Consider the following 22,595-nt stretch of genomic DNA (forward strand, 5'->3'; position numbering starts at 1 on the left):
GTGCTTTTCCGCCCATCTCTCCCAAAAGCACAAAGTTCATGGCTAATTTATTATCAAAGTATGTATCGTCACCATATACAACCCAGAGATTCAGTTTCTTGCAGGCATTTGCAGTAAATGCAAAAGACAAATTGCGCAAATACAAGAAAAAAAACACAAAAAGGAATAATAAATCAGAATCAGGTTTAATATCACCGGTATATGTTGTGAAATTTGTTGTTATGTGGCAGCAGTACGTTGCAATACATAATATATTTATATTTATTATAATTTATGGTGTTATTATTAAGTCGTGCAAAATGGAGGAAAAAGTAGTGAGGTAGTGTTCATGGGTTGAATGTCCATTTAGAAATTGGATGGCAGAGGGGAAGAAGCTGTTCCTGAATCGTTGACTGTGTGCCTTCAGGCTCCTGTACCTCCTCCCTGATGGTAACAGTGACAGGGCAAGTCCTGGGTGAAGGCATCGCCTTTTGAAGGAGTCCTCAATGCTGGGAGGCTAGTGCCCATGATGGAGCTGGCAGAGTTTACAACTTTCTGAAGCTTTTTCCGATCCTATCCACCATACCAGGTGGTGATGCAGTTAGAATGCTCTTCACTGTACTCACTTTCAACGTAGAGTTCAGTGTTAGGGTGAGTGAAGTTATCCCTTTTGGCTCAAGAGCCTGATAGCTGAGGGGTAATAATGGTTTCTGTCCGAAGCTGCAGTTCTGCAATCAAAACAATTTTTCTCTGCTTCCTTTTCAAAGGGAGAGGTTAAGCAATGGCCCACATTGCACTGGGCTTCTCTTCTTCACCACCCAGGGCCTGGTTACTTCTTAAATATCAAACAAGACAACTTATTGAAAGAGTAGTTTCTTTAGCCAGAGAGTGAATTAATTGCCACAGACAGCTGTGGAGGCCAAGTCATTGGGTATATTTAAAGCAGAGGTTGATAGGTTCTTGTTTGGTAACAGTGTCAAAAGTGACAGGAAGAAGGGAGAAGAGTGGGTTTGAGAGGGATAATAAATCAGTCATGATGGAATGGTGGAGCAGATTCAATGGCCTAAATCTGCTCCTGTCTTATGTTGCCTGGTGGCATAGTCTTTGCTGTATCCAGTCATTTGTTGATATGATGTGGAATGAATCGAATCGTCTTCAGTGATGGCATACATGGATGATTTTTTTTTGGGGGGGGAAGAGGGGTGGGCGTTGGAAGTCCAGATGGATCATCTATTTGGTATTTCTGGCAGACCAAATGAAGCAGATCGCAGCCCTAACTGGACTGCCCCAGCTGCTAATAATAAAGGCTGAACATCAGATAAGAATAGAACGAAGAATAGCTGCGAGTTTCCATAGACAAACTGCTCACAAACGCAGATGGTCATTTGCCCTTGAAGATGGGGGAACGTTGAAGAGATTTTGGAATTCAACAGTCATGAAAAGAAAACACACAACCTCAGCTTGTGCAGAGTCCCATGCCATTTGACTGAAATCACTATTGGCAGTAGGGAAATTGTATTCAGAAATAAACTTTACAATTTTTGGACCTGCTAGATTTCATAGGCAACTTTCCAATGATGCTTTACTCTTACACAGAGGGTCTCAGTAAAAGTGGTTCTTTTATCAAATGACAAACCAATGGCTGAGACCAATGACAACATTCAGTGCAGAGTCAGCAATGCTAGAAACATCTTCAGATCAACGTGCAACATATGGCGATCAACTAAACACAGCGTCCACACCAAGACGAAACTGTTCCAGAGCTGTGTTCTGTCCACACACTTGCACGGGGCTGTCATCATTCCACACCATGAGCCTCCATATTTTCTGGCCGAGAAAAATCTCCAAACACACCCTACTCCCCCAGTGTCACCAAGAGGACATGACCACAACCATGAGGAAACAGAGATGTATTGGGCAAGTAATGAAAAGAGAGGCCAACTCCATCAAGACAGCACTTCATTGGACTCCCGAAGGGCGAAGGAAATATGGGAGACCAAAGACAACATGACGCCGTAAAATAGAGGTAGAAATGAGGACCCTGAACCACACCTGGGGCACAATAGAGAAGATGGCCAAGGACAGAGAGATGGACAACCTTCATGGCTGCCTCAAACGCCATTGGTACAATGCTTTGCAACACCAGTTGTAAGATTGGGGTTCAATTCCGGCCGCTGTCTGTAATTTGTTTGTATGTTATCTCATGTGACTGCATGGGCTTCCTCTGGGTGCTCTAGTTTCCTCCTACATCCCAAAGATGTACATGTTAGCATTAGTAACTTATGGGCATGCCACTTTGGTGCCTGAAGCATGGTGACATTTGTGGGCTTGCTCCCAGCACATCCTCGGACTGTGTTGGACTTTGAGGCAAACGACGCATTTCACTATGTTTCGATGTATATGTGACAAATAAATAAAGGCATCTGTTAGTCTTGCGAGACCACGGATCTGTGCCTGGAAAGTCTTCGCTCTCCAGGGCGCAGGCCTGGGCAAGGTTGTATGGAAGACCAGCAGTTGCCCATGCTGCAAGTCTCCCCTCTCCACGACACCGATGTTGTCCAAGGGAAGGGCATTAGGACCCATACAGCTTGGCACTGGTGTCGTCACAGAGCAATGTGTGGTTAAGTACCTTGCTCAAGGACACAACACGTTGCCTTGGCTGGGGCTCAAACTCACGACCTTCAGGTCGCCAGTCCAATGCCTTAACCACTTGACCACGTGCCCACACGTACAGAACAGATAATCCTTACTATAATAAAACTGGTTTGAGACAACTAAGTATTTTGAAGTATGACTACTACAGCAATACAGAAAACGCTGCATATAGTTATATGTCTAAAAAGAGTTTTAGGAGAGTAAATATTAAAGATTAGCTTTCTGTCACACGTACATGGAAATATACAGTGAAAGGTGTCACTTGATTCAACATCCAACACAGTCCAAGGAGGTGCTGGGGGCAGCTCGCAAGTGTCGCCAACATAGCAGCTCCACAGCTTACCAAACCTAACTGGTACATCTTTGGGATGTGGGAGGAAACCAGAGCACCCAGAGGAAACCCACACAGTCACGGAGAGAACATACAAAGTCATTACAGACTGCAGTGGGAATTGAACCCAAATCTCACAGCCGGTGCTGTAAAGCGTTACAAATTGATAAATAGCTCTATAAAACTTAATCTTCACATCATCCAGAAATTTTAAATCCAGTGTAAATTCTATATAGTGAGTCAGACAAAATGGGTACTTCAATGAAGGGATAATATTTTTGCTATATGATGCTGTTCAGGCCTCTGGAACAATTACTTCTGCTTCACTACAAAAATGTGGCATAGCATTTTCCTTTAAATCAACTCCAAAGAGTTTAGCAACACACATCAAAGTTGCTGCTGAACGCAGCAGGCCAGGCAGCATCTCTAGGAAGAGGTGCAGTCGACGTTTCAGGCCGAGACCCTTCGTCAGGACTAACTGAAGGAAGAGTGAGTAAGGGATTTGAAAGTTGGAGGGGGAGGGGGAGATCCAAAATGATAGGAGAAGACAGGAGGGGGAGGGATGGAGCCATGAGCTGGACAGGTGATAGGCAAAAGGGGATACGAGAGGATCATGGGACAGGAGGTCCGGGAAGAAAGACAAGGTGGGGGGGGGGACCCAGAGGATGGGCAAGAGGTATATTCAGAGGGACAGAGGGAGAAAAAAAGTGAGAGAAAGAATGTGTGCATAAAAATAAGTAACAGATGGGGTACGAGGGGGAGGTGGGGCCTTAGCGGAAGTTAGAGAAGTCGATGTTCATGCCATCAGGTTGGAGGCTACCCAGACGGAATATAAGGTGTTGTTCCTCCAACCTGAGTGTGGCTTCATCTTTACAGTAGAGGAGGCCGTGGATAGACATGTCAGAATGGGAATGGGATGTGGAATTAAAATGTGTGGCCACTGGGAGATCCTGCTTTCTCTGGCGGACAGAGCGTAGATGTTCAGCAAAGCGGTCTCCCAGTCTGCGTCGGGTCTCGCCAATATATAAAAGGCCACATCGGGAGCACCGGACGCAGTATATCACCCCAGTCGACTCACAGGTAAAGTGTTGCCTCACCTGGAAGGACTGTTTGGGGCCCTGAATGGTGGTAAGGGAGGAAGTGTAAGGGCATGTGTAGCACTTGTTCCGCTTACACGGATAAGTGCCAGGAGGGAGATCAGTGGGGAGGGATGGGGGGGGAACGAATGGACAAGGGAGTTGTGTAGGGAGCGATCCCTGCGGAATGCAGGGGGGGGGGAGAGAGGGAAAGATGTGCTTAGTGGTGGGATCCCGTTGGAGGTGGCAGAAGTTACGGAGAATAATATAGTGGACCCGGAGGCTGGTGGGGTGGTAGGTGAGGACCAGGGGAACCCTATTCCTAGTGGGGTGGCGGGAGGATGGAGTGAGAGCAGATGTACGTGAAATGGGGGAGATGCATTTAAGAACAGAGTTGATAGTGGAGGAAGGGAAGCCCCTTTCTTTAAAAAAGGAAGACATCTCCCTCGTCCTAGAATGAAAAGCCTCATCCTGAGAGCAGATGCGGCGGAGACGGAGGAATTGCGAGAAGGGGATGGTGTTTTTGCAAGAGACAGGGTGAGAAGAGGAATAGTCCAGATAGCTATGAGAGTCAGTAGGCTTATAGTAGACATCAGTGGATAAGCTGTCTCCAGAGACAGAGACAGAAAGATCTAGAAAGGGGAGGGAGGTGTCAGAAATGGACCAGGTAAACTTGAGGGCAGGGTGAAAGTTGGAGGCAAAGTTAATAAAGTCAACGAGTTCTGCATGCGTGCAGGAAGCAGCGCCAATGCAGTCGTCGATGTAGCGAAGGAAAAGTGGGGGACAGATACCAGAATAGGCGCGGAACATAGATTGTTCCACAAACCCAACAAAAAGGCAGGCATAGCTAGGACCCATATGGGTGCCCATGGCTACACCTTTAGTTTGGAGGAAGTGGGAGAAGCCAAAGGAGAAATTATTAAGAGTAAGGACTAATTCCGCTAGACGGAGCAGAGTGGTGGTAGAGGGGAACTGGTTAGGTCTGGAATCCAAAAAGAAGCGTAGAGCTTTGAGACCTTCCTGATGGGGGATGGAAGTATATAAGGACTGGACATCCATGGTGAAAATAAAGCGGTGGGGGCCAGGGAACTTAAAATCATCGAGAAGTTTAAGAGCGTGAGAAGTGTCACGAACATAGGTCGGAAGGGATTGAACAAGGGGTGATAAAACAGTTACGAACATAGGTCGGAAGGGATTGAACAAGGGGTGATAAAACAGTACACAAACATAGGTCGGAAGGGATTGAACAAGGGTGATAAAACAGTCACGAACATAGGTCGGAAGGTCCAAAGAGTTTAGCTTAAGTCACCAAAAAGATAGCTCTCTGACAATGGAGTGCTGCCCAGCAAGTATACTAAAAAAAACACTGTAGCCTACTACTATTTCTGAAAGAGAATGAACCCATGTTTGAATATAAACACAAATCAGAATCAGGTTTAATATCATTGTCATATGTTGTGAAATCTCAACGTTGTGGCAGCACATTGCAATACATGATGAATATAGAAAAAACAATTTCATTATATTAAATAGATAAATTAAGATAAGTAGTGCAAAGAACAGAAATACATTTTTAAAAAAGTAGTGAGGTGGTGTCCATGGGTTCAATGTCCATTCAGAAATCGGATGGCAGAGGGGAAGAAGCTGCTCCTGTACCTCCTCCCTGATGGTAACAATAAGAAGAGGGAACCCCCTGGGTGGTGGGGGTCCTTGATGATGGAAGTCGCTTTTCTGAGGTATCACTCCCTGAAGATATCCTGGATACTATGGAGGCTAGTACCCATGATGAAGCTGACTAATTTTACCACTCTGCAGCTTACTATGATCCTGTGTGGTAGCTTCCCCCATACCAGACGGTGATGCAGCCAGTCAGAATGCTCTCCACAGTACAACTGTAGAAGGTATCAAGTAATTAAGGTGACAAACTAAATCTCAAACGCCTGATGAAATATAGCCACTGTCTTGTCTTCTTTATAGCTGCATCGATATGTCAGGCCCAGGTTAGATCCTCAGAGATCTTGATACCCAGGAATTTGAAACTGTTCACTCTCATGAATTGCTGGAGGAACTCTGATGATGGTGCTGCATTGACGTAACGGGTCAAGACCCTTTATAGAAACCTGTTGAGCTCCTCCAGCATTTTGTGTGTGTGTGTTGCTCTGGATTTCCAGCATCTGTAGGATTTGTGTTTATTATCAACAAGATAAACCTTAAATCAGTCCAAAGGAAAGAGGTCCAATGTTCTTTATGGAAAGGCCAGAGGCTAACAAGTCAGTGGGAATGACTGCACAGAGCATGTGAACACGTGCTTTTGGCCGAGCTCTATAAATATCTCACCTTAGCCTTTCAAATATTCAACATGCAGGGGAGATTTCAGAGTTCAAAGTAAATTTATGTAGGTATACGTCACTATATAATACCCTGAGATTCATTTTCTTGTGGGTATTCACAGTAGATAAAGAAATACAATAGAATCAATGAAAAACTGCACGTGAAAAAGACGGACAAATAACCAATATGCAAATGAGAATAAACAATGCAAATACAAAAATAAGAGAAAAAAATAAGCAATAAATAGAGAACACGAGTTGTAGAGTCCTTAAGAGTCCATAAGTTGTGGAATCAGTGCAGTGTTGAGGTAAGTGAAGTTATCCATTCTGGGTCAAGCCTGATGGTTGAGGGGTAGTACCTGTTCCTGAATTTGGTGGTGTGGGGTCTGAGGCTCCTGTATCTTCTTCCTGATACGTGAACTAAGACTACTGCAATGTGACTCAGTTTGAACAAAGCCACAGCTTTTTAGAAGTTAACCAACTGTATAATATATTTGAGCAATGTCATTCATGCATTAATTGATAATTAGGGCAAAACTACAGCAAATGGATTTTAATACAAGTAAATACGAGGTTGCCCACTTCAAAAAGTGGACAGAGTCCTTTCTAAAGAGAGGCCTGGGGATTCAGGTACACAAATCATTAAAATACCAAGGACAACTTCAGGAATTAGTTAAAAATGGCATGGCAGCATATCGATTAGTGTAACATTTTACAGTGCCAACAACTGGAGTTCGGTCTGCAAGGAGTTTGTATGCTCTCCCCGTGACCACACCGGTTTCTTTTACACCTTAGGAATGAGGTACAGGTCTTAAGAGTGACAGGGAGGGGCTCACCACTGCCATCACAATACCAGCGCGCTCCAAAAACACAGAACAATATTGGAATCGCTCATTCTGTGCTGTGCCGTGTTGTATGATGTGGGCGATCATGGTCTTTCCATGACCATGATTGTTCTTGGCAAATTTTTCTCCAGAAGTGGTTTGCCATCGCCTTCTTCTGGGCAGTGTCTTTACAAGACTGTGTGCCTGGCGTCAGTGGTTGCATAACCAGGGCTTGTGATCTGCACCGGCTGCTCATACGACTGTCCACCACCTGATCCCATGGCTTCACCTGACCCTGATCACGGGTGGGGGGGGGGGGCTAAGCAGGTGCTACACCTTGCACAAGGGTGACCTGCAGGCTAGCAGAGGGAAAGAGCACCTTACACCTCCTTTGGTAGAGACGTATCTCCACCCTGCCACCCAAAACACCAAAGATAAAATTAAAAACCTCAAGTCCAAAATTCAGGAAGTTAACCCGTGACTTGATTCAGGCTTCTAAACTATTAAGGAGAATTATTCGGAAGGTTGAAATGATTTTTTGCTACTGACTAGGAAATTTGAGGAGTGGGAAGTTGCTGCCATTTGCAAAGTGTTGCTGGTCAGGAATGCTCTCCAACAAACAGTAACTGTTTCTGAGTACATACATAACTCTGTTGCAGCAATTCAAAGCACATATGTGTAATCAGATATAAACCCGAGATTCATTTCCTTGTGGGCATTCACAGTAAATACAAAGAGAAAGCAATAATACTAAATATCAAGAACATGAGATGAAGAGTCCTTGAAAGAATGTTGATAGGGTGTGATGAGTGTTGGGGTGAGTGAAATTGAGTGAAGTTATCCCCTCTGATTTAAGATCCTGATGGTTGAGGGGTAATAATTGAGCATGACTTGGGTGATTGGGGTCTTTGATGATGGGTGCTGCTTTCCTGCAGTGTTTCATGTAGATGTGCTTGATGGTGGGGACGGCTTTACACGTGATGGACTGGGCCACCTGCACCCAGTACTTTTTTGTAGGCTTTTCCAAGCAAGGGCATTAGTGTTTCCATATCAGGCTGTGATACAATCAGATACTCTCCACCACACATTAACAGGAGTTTGTCCAAGTATCTTCACAAACTTCTAAGGAAGTAGTGGCGTATGAAGAAAGGGCAGATTGATGGACCACAGGGTACAGGTCAGCTGCAATCTGACTCTACGGCTGAGAAAAGTTGAGAGCGTATGTAGCGTGGAGAGCATTCTAACTGAAGAGTGTCACTGCACAGGATCGGAAAAAAGCTGCGCTGCGGAGGGTTCTAAACTCAATCAGCTCCATCATGGGCACTGGCCTCCTCAGCATCAAGAACACCTTCAAAAGGCGACATCCATCACTACGGACCCCCACCACCCAGGACATGCCCTCTTCTCATTGCTACCATCAGGGAGGGGGTACAGGACACTCAACATTTCAGGAACAGCTCCTTCCCCTCTGTCATCAAATTTCTGAATGAACCATGAATCCATGGACACTACCTCACTACTTTTGCTGCAAGCACTGACACCAGGCAGACAGTCTCTGAAGACTATTGGTAATGGCTGGGGTCACCCGTCTTGCGGCCCAGAAGGCGGCGATGGCAAACCACTTCTGGAGAAAAATTTACCAAGAACAATCATGGTCATGGAAAGACTGTGATCGCACATCAAGACACAGCGCATAACAAATGAAAGGAAGGAATATACACACACACACATTACTTATTGTAATGTATGGTACACTTCATGTACTTCCCTGTACTGCTGCAAAACAACATTTCAGGAAAGATGTCGGTGATAATAAACCTGATTCTGATTTTGTTCTTTGCTTTTCAGAGGCAAATTCTGTCTGTATTCTTATGAGTTTTCTCTGCAACTCACTATACAAATCACCATGTTTATTGTCAGTAATTTTGTTCCACTGCTTTAGAATGCCAACAGGACATATTAAAGAATCCAAACAAGAAAAAAAACAACCTTCTAAACACTGCAAAATAAACAGCTAGTGCCATCTGAAGCCCAACATCCGGAAGTAAAAGTGGGACTCCGAGCAGGGTTGGGGGGGGGGGGTAGAGGAGAAGATCCGGAACCTGTTTCTTCAATTGAATGTACTAAAAGACAAATATGAAGAATTGTGCATAGTGCTAAAAGTGAAACTGATAGTGGTGCAGTAGTGCGAGGGCTGGGTGTGAAAGGCGCCAGTGAATGACTCAAGGAAACAGCACCTCCGAATTCCCCTCCCAGTCTCTTCTCTCCATGACTCACTATCTCTGACCAACCTGTTGCAGCTCTCTTCCCCATGGTCACCACCCTCTCCTCCACCATCCCTAGTTATCGTCAATCTCAAATCATCTGGCAGGGTTTGCTATCCACCCGTTCCCCTATTCCTCCCATGGAATGATGCCGAAGCTTTCCCCGGTTCCATGAGGAGATACCAGGCGGGGTATCTGTCTCCCTCCCCTTTCCTATTCCCTCACCCTCCCTCTTTCCTCTGGTCCATCCTCCCCTTCTCTCCTCCACTCCCCTCCATCCTCCTCTCCTCTCCCTCCCAGACACATCCTCCTCTCACTCCCCCCGACTCTCTCCCTCTCCTCCCCTAAACTCGCGTCTCCCTCCCTTCTACTCCTCTCCTCCCCTCTCCACTTCCCTCCTCCTCCCCTCCCTTATCTCCCTCTCCTCCATTCTCTCCCCTCCCCCTCCCCTCCCTTATCTCCCTCCCCTCCACTCTCCCCTCCCCTCCCCTCTCTCCCTCCCCTCCCCCTCCACTCTCCCCTCCCCTCCCCTCTCTCCCTCCCCTCCCCCTCCACTCTCTCCCTCCCCTCCCCCTCCACTCTCTCCCTCCTCTACCTGCTCTCCCTTCCTGGACACCTCAGCCCACCACTCCCCTCCGGGGGCTAACTAACCTTTTAATCCGGAGCAAGCAAGGCTGAGAGGGCTTCTCGTTGTCCCAGTCGGCGCTGAGGGTCGGGTCCCAGGAGGTGGCCTGCAGCTGACTGAGGAGGCCCGTTGCTACCGAGCCGGTGCTGCCTGGTAACAGCATCGGGCTCACGCTCTCCTCAACCGGAGCTTCCGCCATGTTCAACTCGCTCGGCTCGCACGACGCAGGCGCAGTCAACCAGCGCCGCCGCCGGCCGCTCCCGGCACTACCGCCACGGGCTATCCGCTCCGAATAGCCGCACACACGGTTGGAGCTACTACTGCCACCTACCGCCAACACCGCCACCTGCTGTCCGCTCCGAGTACCTGAGCACAAGCTTGGAGCCAACACTGCCGCCCGTCCCCAACACTGCCACCTGCTGTCCTCTCCCAGCGTCCACCATCTGGTTCAGAAGCGGGTCGGCACTGTCACCCCGTGGTGTCTTCGCGTTCTGCACCCTGTGAAATGGCGAACGCCCGACGGCAGACCGATGAACAGTACGCGGAAGGCACCAAATGGCGGGCTATTCCGGCATGGAGTCAGGATCAGACAGCAGGAAATCTGTCCACGCCGAACAACCTGTCCATCCAAGCTCGCCTGCATTTGTTGTCCATGAACCTGTGTACATCCCTATTAAACATTGTAATTGTACCCACTTTTACAGCTTCCTCTGGCATCTCGCACCTCTTTACGTCTTTGCCCTTTCTAAAGCTAATATTCCCCTGGTTCGACACTCTTGATTGTTTAGTGTCATTTCCTGTATAATTGTTACTCTGGATCTGATGGAACATATGGGATGACTTTCATCACCGATTACCCTGACTGGGTCTTCATCAAGACGGCAACAAAAACCAGCAGGGACATCAGCCCAAAAGACAGGGGTAAGGAGCAAAGCAGACGGAAAAGCATAATCATTCCACATGTCGCTGGATTTTCAGAGAAACTCAGCAGGATTTTCAACAAATACCAAATCCCTGTTTTTCAAACGTACAAACACACTCAGACAGAAATTCGTCCACACCAAGGACCCTACACCCAAACATAAACAGAGCAATATTGTACATGCTGTCCAACGCAATGAGAACTGCACAGATCTGTACACCGGTGAGACAAAACAACCATCTCACAAACGGATGGCCCAACATAGGAGGGCTAACACCTGGGTGTCAATATCTCTGAATTTGAATATGAATTTATTTAAATCTCATATCCATCCCACAACATAAGGAAGGAAAAATCTTTGTGTTCTGACTCTGTCGCAATGTACAGAGATGTGAATTTAAAACTCTAATGGCTTGTAGAAAGAAGCTGTCCTGTAGTCTGCTGGTCCTGGCTTTAATGTTCTGGTACCACTTGCCAGCTGGAAGCAGCTGGAACAGTTTATGGTTGGGGGGGCGGGTGACTGGTGTCCCCGATGATCTTCCAGGCCACCTTTCTGCACCTGCTGCTGTAAGTGTCCTCAGTGGAGGGAAGTTCGCATCCGCAGATGCGCTGGGCTGTCCGTACCACTCTCTGCAGTGCCCAGTGATCAAGGTTGGTACAGTTCCCATGCCAGGCAGTGATACAGACAGTCAGGATGCCTCTGTAGAAAGTCTTGAGGATTTGGGGGCACATCCAGAACTCTTCAGTCGCCTGAGGTGGAAGAAACGCTGTTGTGCTTTTTTTTTGCCACAAAGCCGGTGTGTGCAGTCCAGGTGAGATCTTTGGTGATATGTATACCCGGGAGCTTGACGCTACTCTCTCTCTCAACTGCAAACCAATTGATGCTGATCAGGGCAAGCCTGTCTCTGTTCCTCTTGTAATCCACAAACAGCTCTTTTGATTTTTGAGGAGAGTTTGTTAACCTGGCTCCGCTGACTTGGTATGTCACCAAACACTTGCAAATTTCTACAGGTGTACTGTGGAGAGCATTCTAACTGTTTGTATCACTATCTGGTGTAGGTGGGGCCACTGCATAGGATAAGAAAAAGCTGCAGAAAGTTGCAAATTCAGCCAGCTCCATCATGGACAGCAGCCTCCTCAGCATAGAGGACATCTTCAAAAGGCAGCATCCATCACTAAAGACCCCCATCACCCAGGACATGCCCTCTTCTCCGTTACCATCAGGGAGGAGGTACAGGAGCCTGAAGACATACACTCAACGATTCAGGAACAGCTTCTTCCCCTCTGCCTCTGATTTCTAAATGTACATTGAATCCATGAACACCACCTCAATACTTTTTAAATTTCATTTTGCTCTCTTTTTGCACTACTTGCTTAATTTTTTATTCATTTATTTTAATTTAGTTTAAAAATTATCATGCATTATGCTCGACTACTGTGACAAAATAAGTGCTACAATCACCACAATGAAACACTTCATTATTTTCAAGTGACCCCTTAGTGACTCTCTCAAGGGAAACCAATTTCTTGACATGTGCTTTTGTATTTGATATTTTTTGTAAACATTCTCAGCGTTCTCCAGTGCCTCTGTATCCTTCTGTAACACAGTGACAAGAACCCTGTTCCCCTCCAGCTGCATCTAACCACACTTCACACCCCTTCTTCTTGAATAAGCTTGCACTTGGGCTTCTTTTCTTCACGACCTTACAAATCTACAGCACAACCCTAATAATGATTGGTGTATTCGATCACTTTGTTCCCCTACCAACTGAGATTCATTTTCTGGCAGACATTTACAGGAAAATAAAGAAATATAAAGAAATTTATGAAAAACTACAGATAAATGAAGACTGACAACCGATATGCAAAAGACAAACTGTGCTAATAATGAACAACACTGGGAACATGAGTTGTAAAGAGTCACTGAGAGTGATTCTGCAGGTTGTGGTACCAGTTCAGTGTTGAGGTGAATGGAATTCATCAGCTGTATTTTCCATGGATGCTGCCTGGCTGCCGAGTTCCTGCAGCAGCATGTGTTACTCAGGTTTTCTCCTGGTTTTAAGGAAATAACTTGAACCTGGTGGTGTGGGACTGGCTGTCTGCACAATCTACGTCTCTCGTACACCTCTCAGTTCTGCGGAATCACCTCCAAGAGGACCACGACCTTGTCATAGGGTTTGGAGGCTTGCGTGCCTCAGTGAGCTGGAGGGCTGTATTGGCTGGAGTCAGGGCTTTATGCTTTGACTCTTGGTAGGGTTGCCCACAGCAAACAGTCAAAGGGTACAGGCCAGATTAAGAATGGACCACCAATCCTCTAGGTTTGGGGTTTCAACTCAGGGCTAACACTGGATGGTCAAACAAAATTGTTACACAAACAATGAAGAATCCTATGTCTGAATGTGACAGTATTCCCGAGTCTCCACATGTGACTTACATGACTGATATTAGTGAAAACCAGGAGGAAGCTCTGACCTTTATTGCTGCCCTGAACACCAGTGGTGTAATTTTCTATGCCAATTCAAGGGCCAGATGGCTCAAGTCCCTGTACTGTTCGATGTTCTATCAGAGATTGTGTAATTTTTTTCTGCTCTATGCCTGTTAATGTCAACATCTCAGGAACAGCTTCTTCCCCTCTGCCACCAGATTTCTGAATCAACATTAACACTGACAATGCAAACAAGTTATTTATCAGGTTTGCTTCCTATTTGCAGTTTGACTGACTGTAGTTTTCCATTGAGGCTATCGCATCTTTGCTCTACTGTGAATTCCTACAAGAATAAATCTCGGTATTGCATGCTAACATATACACACCAGGTTTAATTTAAACTTCAAGTAAGCGAAGTGCATTGCTTCATACTATGACTTGCTTGGTTCCTCAGCCCTTTCCTCATTTTAATTATGCTTGAATCTATTTATATTCATTGCAGTTCCTTTTCAGATAAAAACAACTTTGGTGTCACCCCCTACCTTTTCTGCTTGGACATGTTGCACCTGAACGGACATGCTTGAGGTGGAAAGAGATCTGAGCACAGTTCAGAATCCTAAACTGGTGCAGATAACTTCACTCAATTTTGAACTGGACCCCCCCCCCCCCCATCAGGGTCATGTGAAGCCATGGGAACAGGCGGCAGATGGTTGTATGAGCAGCCGGTTATGAGCACATCACTAGTCCTGGTTATGCAACCAGACACCAGGCAGACACGCTGAAGAGCACTGATAATGGCTGGGGTCACCTGCCTTGTAAAGACACTGCCCAGAAGGCAATGGTAAACCACTTCTGGAGAAAAATTTGCCAAGAACAATCATGGTCATGGAAAGACCGTGGTCAGCCACGTCATACAACACAATGATAACTTTAAGGTGATTGAGGGGATAGCAGATGTTCTTTGCAGAATAATTTGTCAAATATTTTACTAGGACAGCAGTAAGAGATACATTAAGGACATTTAAGAGACTCTTAGATAGGCAGGTGGATGATAGAAAAATGGAGGGCCATTCAAGAGGGAAGGATTAGATTGAACTCGATGTTAAAAGGTCAGCACAACTTCGTAGGCTGAAGTGGCCTATACTGTGCTGCAATATTCTACTAAAGCAGAGCACCCAGAGGAAGCACAATTGCAGGGACAACATACAAACTCCTTACAAGTACAAACTGAACCCCAATGTTGCAGCTGGCACTGTAAACCGTCACACTAACTGTATGCATAGGTTCTGGGCCAGAAAGTCAAGTTCATCAACAGCACACATTTTAGAAGATTGTTTAACCATTTTATTCAGACATCGATCCTGCTGGACTAAATGATAAAGTTCTTAAACAATTGGACTGGACAAAATGATACTCCATTTGAATACTCAATAGTGGCAGAAGCCGTTCATCCATCACAATAATTTACTCTTCCCCGGCCGTCTTCCAGATCTCACAGGAATTTACATGGCAAACAGGATGAGGAAGGCAACCATCAAACAGAAGAGCCCCATGGCCTCAGAGAGGGCAAAGCCCAGGATGGCGTAGGAGAAAAGCTGTTGTTTCAGGGAAGGGTTCCTGTAGGCAAATAAAAAGCCAAGAAACTTTTAAACAATAGATTCTATAGACAATGGAAATCATCAGCAACACACGAAATGCTGCAGGAACCCTGGTCTAGTAACATCTACAGAGCGGAATGAACAGTTGACGTTTTGGGCCAAAACCCTTCTTCAGGATTGGAACTCAAAACCCAGTTACTTTCCCCAAGCAGCAAGGCTGATCGATACCTCCACCCATTAACCCACCCCACATTAGGGATTGGCTCCCAAGAAGCTCTTCAACATTATTCATTCGCTTTCCCAGCACATCAGAAGCCATCTACAACACACATCGCTCCTGACCTGCATTCAGCAGTCTTAGCATGGGCCAACCTGACATTTGGTGGGGTGGGGGGAAAGATACTGTCCACTGGCTCCCTCCCTCAGCAGAATGAGACGTACTTTCACTACTTGGACCTCAGCAGTTGAAGGTATTCATCTCAAGAGGAACAATGTAAAATAACCTCCGCCACAATGAGGCAGGGTGGGACTTTGAAGAGCAACATCCCATTCTGTCTAGGTGGTCTCCAACCTCATGACACAATCAATTTCTCCTCCCCCTTTCCTTTTCTGTTCTCCACACACCTCTCAGTTGCCTATCACCACCCCCCACATGCCTTTCCTCCCCTTTCTCCCATGGTCCGCTCTCCTCTCCTATCAGATTTCTTCCTTTACGTTTCCCACTCAACTCACAAGGTTTCACGCATTACATTTGGGCTATTCATCCTCCCAGTCGTCCTCCCCCCCCCCCCACCCCAGCATCTTCCCCTTTCCTTTCAGTCCTGGAGTCTCAACCTGAAATGCTGACTGTTTATTTTCACAGATGCTGCGTGACCTGCTGAGTTTCCCAGTACTTTGTGTCACAATGCAAAGTACTGTTATTTGTGAGCACCACTACCCTGTTATAACTAATGTAATCACCCTTCTAGCAAAACCAATGAGCACAGGAATTAGAAAGTGACAATAACCATCGATTGCATTATGATGCTTTAATGTGGCTATCTTAAATGTCCCTAAAGTATCTGCCTCTACCACCACCCCTGGCAGGACATTTCATGCACTACACCGCTGTATAAAAACCCTACCCCAGGCATCCTCTCCTACACCCAGACCATTAAGATATAGGAAGAGAATTAGGCCATTTGGCCCATCAAGTCTGCTCTACCATTTCATCCATTTCCCTTCAGCCCCAATCTCCTGCCTCCCCCTGTACCCTTCATGCCCTGACCAATCAAGAATCTATCAACCCCTGCCTTAAATATACCCAATGATTTGGCCTCCACAGCTGCCAGTGGCAACAAATTTCACAAATTCACCACTTTGGCAAAAGAAATCCATCATCTCCATTTCAAAATAGATTTACATAGGATGTTGCCTGGATTGCAGGGTGTACCTTATGAGAATGGGTTGAGTGAACTCGGCCCTTTCTCCTTGGAGCGACGGAGGATAAGAGGTGACCTGATAGAGGTGTATAAGATGATATGAGGCATTGATCATGTTGATAGCCAGAGGCTTTTTCTCAATGCTGTAATGGCTAACAGGAAGGGGCATAGTTTTAAGGTGCTTGGAAATGGGTACCGAGGGGATGTCAGAGGTAAGTTTTTCCACACGGAGAGTGGTGAGTGCGTGGAATACACTGCCGGCAGAAGCAGATACAATAGGGTCTTTTAACAGTCTCTTACTAGGTACATGGAGCTTAGAAAAATAGAGGGCTATGCGCTAGGGAAGTTCCAGGCAGTGTCTAGTGTAGGTTACATGGTCGGCACAACATTGTGGGCCGAAGGGCCTGTAATGTGCTGCAGATTTCCGTGTTCTATACGGAGAACTCTATTCTGAAGTCATGCCTCCTGTTCCTAGACTCCCCCACCATGGGAAGCATTCTCTCCATATCCACAATCTCAATGCCTGTCCACATTCAATAGGTTTCAAGTAGTTTTCTTCAATCACCTAAAACAGCTAATGCCCCATACATTATCCATTGCCACCGTGGGGAAAAGCCTTTGGCTATCCATTCTATCTACACCTGTTATCTTGCACACACCTGTCAGGGCATCTCTCCCTCTTCTTTGCTCTAAAGAGATAAAACTCCACTTGCTCAGCTCCATAAGACATGGTCTCCAATCCAGGCAGCTTGATGGTAAATTGCCCCTCCAATCTTTGACATCCTTAGAACTGAACTGAGATCTCACCAGGGATTTATAGAGCTTCATTACCTCGATGCCCTTGAACTCAATCCCATAATGAAGGCCAACACACTATGCCTGCTCAGACTTTGTGTGCAGTTCATTGTGGGTAATTTGTCATGTGGGTTGGGCTGTGGAAGATGTGAAGAGTATAGTTAAGTATTCATGCTTTGTCTTCAGCTGGTTATGGGATATTTTTGTATTCATTGTTTAAGAACACTTAACATTTAAATATGGCTAACGCTAACATTTAAGTTTGTTTGAATATGCTTAGACTGCTTTTTTTATATCACTAGTTTTAGTTACATTAGCTTTCTATTGTTATCATATAGTGTCACCCCCGTGTTTAGTCTGAGCGATTTTCGGTTTGTTTTTAAGTAACTGCTACAGAAACTTTGAGGCATCTACAGACGTAGTCCCTCCATGCCAAGGATGACTAGATGTGGTGAAGTGTGTAAAATGCTACAGAGCGAGAACGAAAGGCTAACAGATGAAGGATGCTCACCTGGCATATCCAATAATTAAGCTGCCGAATACAGTCCCAATGCCAGCACCGGAGCCGGCCACTCCCACAGTGGCAGCCCCAGCACCGATAAACTTAGCAGCGGTGTCGATGTCCCTGGAAGCAACACTGGTGTGGAGGTCCCGCTGTATAACCGGCATCAGTGCGCTCCCTGGTGCGGGGAGGAGCTGTGCCTACAGAGGAAGCGGAGGATATCAACAGTCAGCGCCTCAAAATACATAACCAGTCCTCTGACCACATTCCTTGCACCACTTGAAGCAAATCACATTTGAGTACCTCAAGGTTTTCCTGACCAAAGTGGAAGGGGTAGTACACTGCTTGATGTACATTGAAATGCAGCGACCACAGTCTGAAGTTAGATTATGCTCTGTAGAAACAAAGGGCTGTCACGGTGAAGGGATAGATTGATTTTAAAACAGGCCAAAAAGTCAGTGCATTATGAACCATAGGTCAAACAGCCACAGGGAGAAAGTACAGCTCCTTACAGACAGTGATGGGAATTGAACTCCAACCGCTACACCACCCTGCTGCCCTTGGGGAGAACAGACCTTCAACACCCGAGGACAACAGTCTAATCAAAACCAGAACCAAGGGATCTGGCTCCATTTGATACAAAGGATAAATGTGAACAGAGGTGTGAGGTCACCTTAGACTGTGGCTGGCGGAGGGAAGGAGCACTTCACACCTCCTTTGGAGGTGAAATCTCCAACCTGGCACCCATATATTCATACGCATTAAAGTATCACAGACAAGGTCAAACACTCGTGTCGTGTTAACCACCTTAATCAAAGGTTTAAGATGCAGATACTATAACTGTACCTCATCTGGAACATCTGCATGCAGCTCTGGGCACCATGTTTTAAAACTACCCCAGAAGAGGGCATGCATTTCAGTTGAGGGGCAAGATGATGTTTGAGTGATTATTTTTTTTTAAAAGTGGGGCATACCTGGAATGCACTGGCAGGGGTCATGTTTGGTAGCAGATATGACAAAGACAGTGAAGAGACTCTTAGATAGGCACAGAATTATGCAGAGAATAGAGGGACTGGGGACCATTACCTTGCTTAGTTTGATATGGCACATGGACCAAAGGGACCATTCCTGTGCTGTACTGCTCAATGGACTAATGAGTACGATGTAGCAAACTATAACAGACCAGCAACAACCTTTTCATCAATTAGATAAAGAACGATACTCCAGATACATGGACAGGTAGAGTTCAAACTGAAATCTGAACGATAATCAGGGAACACAGTCAAGGCAGACTAAGCACATCAACTACAGTTTCAAAATGGAGGCCAGGCCAGGAAAGCTTGAAGATAATTGATTAGGCTGGTTGGGGCAAAGTTTGAAACCTGTGGCCACGCGTGCGACTTCTTCCTCGGTGCAAGCTAGCTTTGGCACAGAGGAGAATGCACTGGAAGTGAAGTGATTAATGGAGCAGGTGCCCATTAATCCCCGTGTCCCTTTTCTATACTGATAGATTATAGCCCATCACTGTCCCATATTATTTACCTGTCAACTTTTAGACCCCATCACAGCCTCAAGAACCCTTGCAAAATGCCCTTGATGCTTTGGCCACATTCTTTGCGAATGGACATGAACACTGTATTTGTAACACCAACACTAAATTCAGTGGAAAACAATTTGCACCTGATGCAATGAAGGAGCAGCTTCTTATCATTCCAGATCCCAAAGTAATTCAGGCATGTTACTCAAATGGTGGTTCCTGTAAGGAGTTTGTACATTGTCTCCGTGGGATTCCTCCCACATTCCAAAGACGAATCTATTAGGGCTGGTAAGTCATGGGCATGCTACATTGGCACCAGAAATGACATGCGTGTGATGTGACAAAGCAAACGTCTCTCCTTTGCTTTTTTTTTTAAAAGCAGCAAGGAGCAGGCTTTGAGGGATGTGCCCTTCAACATCCCCACTTCTACAGTGCCTAAACCATCAAGTTTTCAGAAAGTGGACACTTACTTGTTCATTTCGGGGCTCTGATCTGCTTAGGACAGACGCTGACACAGGCCTAAGGAATGTCCTTGAAGTGCTGCGAACCTATAAAGGAAATCAAGTGGTTTAATAATGATATCAAACAACTACCAGCCTAACCAGATCCATCAATGGGCCACACCCACAAAGCTGTTCAGTCAGCACCTTCAGCAGCACACAATGTACTGGCGAACTTGGGTCAGACAGTGCCAATCAACGGTTACATTTCAGATTGAGACCCTTCACCAGGATTGGAAAGGGGGCAAAAGACAGGGAGGGGAATGGAAGTGCCATCAGGCAGGTGATAGGGGAGATATGTCGAAGAGATGAAAGGCTAAATGAAGAAGGAATCTGACAGGAGAGGACAGTGGGCCATGGAGAGGTAATAGTAACGGGAATGGAAAGAGAGGGAGGGGAGGAGAAATAACAAGGTGGAGGAATTGATGCTCGCACCATCATCTCACCAGGTCACAGACAATCTGCCCAATGTTCCCTATTCCCAACACCAGTCTCTTCACCTGCCACTTACCCCACACAACTACCACCCCCTTTGGCCTGAATGCTGCCTCTTGACATGACCACCCACAACCTCCTCCAAATGCCCATGTTCAGCAGCCTGCAAAGCACTGTCACACTAAATCCTGCCCACTCAACTGAAACCCCAATCCTACTTCCCCATAGCTACAGGAATGTGCATCCTTTCCAAAGCATTGCGAACTGTTTCACTGACTGCCAACCATTTCTAGCAGCACCAGGTGAGCGAGGCTTCTGTCAGTCACTATCAACCATACAGTGCATGCCAGTAGTGAAAGGCCTAGCTAGAGTGGATGTGGAGAGGATGTTTCCTATAGTGGGGGAGTCTAGGACCAGAGGACACAGATAGAGTGGATGTGGAGAGGATGTTTCCTATCGTGGGGGAGTCTAGGACCAGAGGACACAGCCTCAGAATAGAAGAACGTCACTATAGAACAGACAGAGGAATTTCTTTAGCTGGAGTGCTGAATCTATGGAATTCATTGCCACAGGTGGCTGTGGAGGCGAAGTCTTAGAGCATATTAAAAGCAGAGGTAAATAAAAGTTCTTAATTACTCAGGGCCTCAGAGGTTACAGGGGAATGGGGTGGAGAGGGATAAACCAGCCATAATGGATCAGTGAAGCAGACTCAATGGGCTGAATGGCCCAACTCTACTCCTACATCTCATGGTTTTATAGTGCCGGGTAACAGAATACTGAGAGATGAGGTGCAGATACCGCTAGTACACAAGAGACTGCAGATTTTCTTTTGCCCAAATTACTAATACTAAAGTACACTTCACTGAGCAGAGACAAGGTGACAGAATTAGAAGAATGTATTGCAGAACCAAATTAATTTTTTTTCATACAAAAGGAATTAGAAAAGGAGAGCGAGGTGTAGAGAACGAGGCAGTAATTTTGTTGAAACACTCACCACAGCTGGACAGGAGACAAACTTAGCACAAGCATACATCATGGTTAAACCTTAAAGGGAAAAGGAGGAACAAGTTAAATGTTTCAGAACACTTAAGCACAGCCCAAATTAATCAACTTTAAACCAGCCAACCCTTATCCTCTTTGCAGTTTAATACGCAGAGATAACACTTGAGCTATAACCAGTTCAATGCGCAGGGGTAACAAAATAAACCGATTAACAGAGACTCCCTGCTTCTCCAATCAATGGGAACAGGCGGCGTTTAATTCATTGTTTGACTCTCAAACACCCGGCAACATTTCTGACAGAGATAGATACATGGTAGAACAGGCAACGGGCTCCGGAGCCCGGCCGACACGAGGGGCGGCATAAAGTCAACCCTCGAGCCGAGGCGGGGTTCAAGCCAGGCCGAGGCCTAGGTCATCGTCACGGGGAATGGGGAGCGGCGGCCCTCGAGGAAAAGGCGCCAATCGTACACACAGGAGGGCCTCTCCTTGTCGGACACGCCTGCAGATTGAGGCGTGAGCAGGAAAACGGGTTCCCGTAGGCGAAGGGAAAAGTGCCCGGCAAATAAACATTCGGCTTGCAATCCCTCGCTCCATCCGGCCCACCTCCCCAGCAGCGTATTCCAGCTGAAGAAAGCATCGGACCCGTATTCCCTCCACCGACACGTCGGCCCCGGGCTACAAGTCCGAGGCCCCGACCGAGGCCGCAGGCCCAACCCCACCCTGAGGCCAGCTCAACGAGTCAGATCCCAGTCCACCGGCTGCAGACCACCCCTTAGCCCACACCCCGGGTTCGGGAGTGAAGGCGCCTATTACCGGCGGTGCAACACGTCCGTCCTTCCCCCAGGTTCCGTCCCGCAATGGCGCCACCGCCGCGCACTCACCTTCTCCTTTAAGTCACCTCCACTCTCCTCTCCGTTAATTGGCCTTCCGCATGCGGATGTTCCCGCCCACCCCTCTCTCTCTCCTCGCCCCGCTCTCGGGTCCGGCCGTGGACGATTGGTCGGAATGGCTGAGCGGCGGTGCGGCTACCCAATGGGAGCGCACCCGAGGAGCGTACGGAGGCGGATGAGGTAAGGGTATGTGTATGCCCCGGCGTCATCGCGCCCCCGCCTGGCTGGAGGAGCAATGCTGCAACTGCGGAATCCCTTCCTGGTCCGCTCCGCTGTCAAGGTGACATTGCGCTTGGGACAAAATCAGCGACCAGAGAAGGAATTGTTAACATCATAGCACAAATTTACAGACATTAGACAGAATACGCAAAAGGAGCAGGTCCTTTGATCCACAATATTGCGCCGAACTAAAGATACGTAATGCCGGTACACGTTCATTATCTGCATTTCATAGACAGCTTCTTAAATGCCTCTATCGTATCTG

The 22,595-nt window shown here is 46.6% G+C and overlaps 2 protein-coding genes across 4 annotated transcripts in view; both read right to left on the reverse strand.

The window, feature by feature from the left end:
• The window catches only part of LOC134340505 (ubiquitin-conjugating enzyme E2 Z-like), a 78,974-nt gene extending 68,671 nt beyond the window's left edge, over positions 1–10,303 (reverse strand). For both annotated transcript variants that reach the window (XM_063037818.1, XM_063037817.1), the window contains exon 1: positions 10,111–10,303. In XM_063037818.1, coding sequence (XP_062893888.1) covers positions 10,111–10,283 — 173 coding nt within the window. In that variant the 5' untranslated portion in view covers positions 10,284–10,303. The remainder of the gene's footprint in view (positions 1–10,110) is intronic.
• Positions 10,304–14,752: 4,449 nt separating this feature from the next.
• Positions 14,753–22,202, reverse strand: LOC134340314 (ATP synthase F(0) complex subunit C3, mitochondrial-like). 2 transcript variants are annotated; one of them, XM_063037394.1, is made up of 5 exons: positions 22,103–22,202; positions 21,214–21,263; positions 19,755–19,832; positions 17,757–17,947; positions 14,753–15,048 (listed from the first exon to the last, which is right to left on the reverse strand). In XM_063037394.1, exons 2-5 carry the CDS (start codon positions 21,253–21,255, stop codon positions 14,934–14,936), a joined length of 426 nt encoding a protein of 141 aa, XP_062893464.1. In that variant the 5' UTR covers positions 21,256–21,263; positions 22,103–22,202; the 3' UTR covers positions 14,753–14,933. The 2 variants fall into 2 exon arrangements, with proteins under 2 accessions (XP_062893464.1, XP_062893463.1); XM_063037393.1 differs by having other exon boundaries at positions 22,035–22,135.
• Between the last annotated feature and the right edge of the window lie 393 nt (positions 22,203–22,595).

The sequence above is a fragment of the Mobula hypostoma genome, chromosome X1 (genome assembly GCF_963921235.1).
Source record: "Mobula hypostoma chromosome X1, sMobHyp1.1, whole genome shotgun sequence".
Lineage (NCBI taxonomy): Eukaryota > Metazoa > Chordata > Chondrichthyes > Myliobatiformes > Myliobatidae > Mobula > Mobula hypostoma.